The sequence below is a fragment of the Gasterosteus aculeatus genome, chromosome 20, assembly GCF_964276395.1.
Source record: "Gasterosteus aculeatus chromosome 20, fGasAcu3.hap1.1, whole genome shotgun sequence".
Classification (NCBI taxonomy): Eukaryota; Metazoa; Chordata; class Actinopteri; order Perciformes; family Gasterosteidae; genus Gasterosteus; species Gasterosteus aculeatus.
In genome coordinates this window covers 2,130,496-2,133,709 of record NC_135707.1, presented here as the reverse complement: position 1 = coordinate 2,133,709, position 3,214 = coordinate 2,130,496, and the positions used below count along the sequence as shown (strand labels likewise).

Here is a 3,214-nt window from a genome sequence, read left to right as displayed (position 1 = left end):
TTCTATCCAGGCCGTCTTTATTGATCCTCAGAACCCCCCCCCCCCCTTCACAAAGACCATCCCCGCCCCCCCCAGCTTGACAACAAAAAAGGGGACAATATAAACGACCAATAAATAAGAATCTGCGCGATTAAGGCGGTTCTACAGCTCCAATAGAACACAACAGTGTGGACATGTTGGAGTTATACAGCTTCATACAGTAAAAGCAGTAGATTTTCTTGAGAACAGTACATTTAAAAAAAAAGAAGGAAAAAAAGGCCACACTTAAACAAAAGTGAACCGTTTTTTAAAATCTGGATCAAATGAGAACCTTGTTCTTCTACTGGGTCTGACTTACGATAGAAAATATAAGCTCTTCTTAGATGAAGCTATCGTCTGAGCTCATTTAAATACTAGGCCAAACAGAACGGGAAACTCTTGAGGACTTAATTTAAAACTTTTCCCGCATCCGACTCTCAGAGAAACAAAAAAAAACATTGGAACCACTCGGGTTCCAAAAAGGAGACGTTCGTTCTTTACACCAGTTTTCTCAGATAGGAATAAATAAATACACCTTTTTTTTACTGGTAAACTGTCATGGAGTCCGGACTTGGAGGCTACACAGTGTCTTAGCATTGTTCGGAGTGGCTTCTAAGCACTGCTGCACGTCTTCATTACATTCATGTCCAGGAAATGGGAGGAGTGGACTTCTGCCTCCAACCCAACCACCCTCAGGACACACGCGTGAGACTCCAGCACGGCGTGTTCCCCCGCGGGTACCCAGAGTCCTCTTCTGTGCGTCCCACGCCCGCAACAGCGCTTTAGTCGTACTGGGACGCGCTCCCCAAAAATAGTAAAGTAAAAAAGACGAGCGCTCTTCGTCCGCCCAGGACAATTCGCTCTCCGCGCGTCTCCGTTTGTCCCCCCCCCCCCTTTCGCAAAAAATCAGGTCCTCTCAGCAGCTCACGGTGCTGGGCTGCTGTTTGTTGACAAAGTCTGAGATGAAGTCAAACTCATTCTGTCCCAGGCAGAGTTCAGGCAGCTCCTGGACCCGGTCCAAGCCCAGCTCCATGACAAGCGAGGTCAGAACCTCCTCGTCGATCATGTCCGCGTCCATGCCGTTCAGGGCCAGGGCGGGCCCGGCCATGTGCTGCATGTTAGCCAGCTGGGCCGGGTTCATTCGGTACTGGGTCGTGGGCCCCATGTGGTTCCCACCCATAGGTCCCAGTGGGTGTCCATGGTACTGGGTGTTGAGTTTTTGCAGCTGCATGCTGGCCATGAGCTGCTGGGACGTTAAACCTCCGTTCATAAACTGTTGTTGTTGTTGTTGCTGCTGCTGCTGTGGGTGCTGGGCTTGTTGCTGGTGCTGTTGGTGCTGCTGCTGTTGTTGTTGTTGTTGTTGGTGGTGGTGCTGTTGCTGCTGCTGCTGTGGATGCATGTGATGCTGCTGCTGAGGGTGATGCTGCTGCTGCTGCTGCCCATTATACATCATGTTACCAGAGGTCATCTGGTGGTGACCCATCTGGGCCCCATTCAGTTGTCCATTCATGGGCCCGCCCACCATGCCCTGCCGCTGCCTCATGGCGGTCTCCATGTTGGCCTGGGCGCCGCCGTAGTGCATCATCTGGCCGTTGGGCAGCGCCCGCATGCCCTGCTGGTTGGCATGCGGCTGGTGACCTGCCTGCAGGCCGCCGTTCATGCCCATCCTGTAACCGTGGAGACTAGCGCCCGCTGAGCTGTGATTCATGGGCATCATCAGATGGTCCGCCATGCCTCCTGTCTACGAACAGAGAGGAGACGCGGTTAGATCGTCGCAGACGGGATGCTCGGAGGCAGTAAAAAACATTCAATCTTTTTTAAAAAGGGAGGCGCACCTGGATCAAGACGGATCACATGCATCTGCACGTTTAACGGTATCATGTAGCAACGGTACGCGGCAGCACGTGAGAGACGTGCAGCACGTAGCTGTGGGTCAAACCAATTTCATGCCCAATTGACTTCTCTTCTAGTGGATGCACAATTCACCTTCCTCAGAAGGAACAAAGATACAGTTCCTTTGGAACGGCGCTGTCAGACCGGACGGAAATAAATCTGCCCATTGACGACCACTGAAAATCCGCCCCCCCCAAACCTGCCCGCTTTGTGCCAAGGAATGAACGCCCAGGTCGGAATTACAGGTTAACGTGTTCGGAGGTTTCCTTCGCTTTTTTTCCCTTCAACCCGAGACTTCATGCACGACGGGATCGACATAAACGGCGGAAAATGCGCGCGAGGCACAATGCGTTAAATCCCGTCCGTGTGGCACGTGACAGAAGGCAGACGCAAACGGGTTACATTTTACGCACGTAAGGTCGCAACAAAGAACACTGACATCGCGCAACATCTCCCCGAGAGCCGAATCGCCACATTTCCAACGGCTCATCCGACCCAACAAAGGCTCCGCGTGCCTCCATCACTTTGCGCCCGTTGCGTTCAACGCTCGCGTGCGGTATTATCCATTTTGTTGCACCTCGAGTTGGAAACGAGGAAACGCAAACAATGGAGCAGCAGACCAAGACCCCCCGACGTCTCTTAACCAATCCCCCCCCCACACTCTCTCCCCCTCCCCACCCCGGGAGAAAAACACTCACCCGAATCCGCGACGTTTTCACAAAGTTGCGCGACTTTGCTTCGGCTCCGTCTGTTTAAACTGTTTTCCTCCACAAGGCGAAGCTCCCCTCCGAATTACAGCGTCTATTCCTGCGGGTTACGCGTCATGCTCCAGCGGCGGGGACGGTGTGCACAAAGACTGCCGCATCAGATCTTGAAACGACTGCCTGTTTTCTGGGTCAACTCAGGGATTATGTACATCTAAAAAGCTCAGAGGAAGGCGGTCGGGGAGAGGTGGAGCCTGGGTCCGGCCTCTTCTTTGTTCCTATTGGCCCTACTTAATATAATTGTGCAGGGGCGTAGAAAAAAGGGGCTGCTGAAGAGCTGTGACACAGTAGCCAATTTAAATGCCCCCCCCCCCCTCCATCTCCCCGCTGTTTCTTTTTGAAAGAACGTTTGGATTTCTTGTTTGTCTTCTTAAGTAGGCTGTTATAAAAATACATAGATAGATAGGTAGATAAATAGATAGATAGGTAGGTAGATAGATAAATAGATAGATAGGTAGGTAGGTAAATAAATATATAGGTAGGTAGGTAGATAGATAGATAGGTAGGTAGGTAAATAAATATATAGGTAGGTAGGTAGA

General features: G+C 51.3%; 1 protein-coding gene across 2 annotated transcripts; it reads right to left on the bottom strand.

Annotated features, from left to right (window-relative positions):
• Window positions 1-2,938, bottom strand: cited4b (Cbp/p300-interacting transactivator, with Glu/Asp-rich carboxy-terminal domain, 4b). 2 transcript variants are annotated; one of them, XM_040166056.2, is made up of 2 exons: window positions 2,610-2,938; window positions 1-1,755 (listed from the first exon to the last, which is right to left on the bottom strand). In XM_040166056.2, exon 2 carries the CDS (start codon window positions 1,748-1,750, stop codon window positions 935-937), a length of 816 nt encoding a protein of 271 aa, XP_040021990.2. In that variant the 5' UTR covers window positions 1,751-1,755; window positions 2,610-2,938; the 3' UTR covers window positions 1-934. The 2 variants fall into 2 exon arrangements, with proteins under 2 accessions (XP_040021990.2, XP_077950597.1); XM_078094471.1 differs by having other exon boundaries at window positions 1-1,759; window positions 2,610-2,837.
• Between the last annotated feature and the right edge of the window lie 276 nt (window positions 2,939-3,214).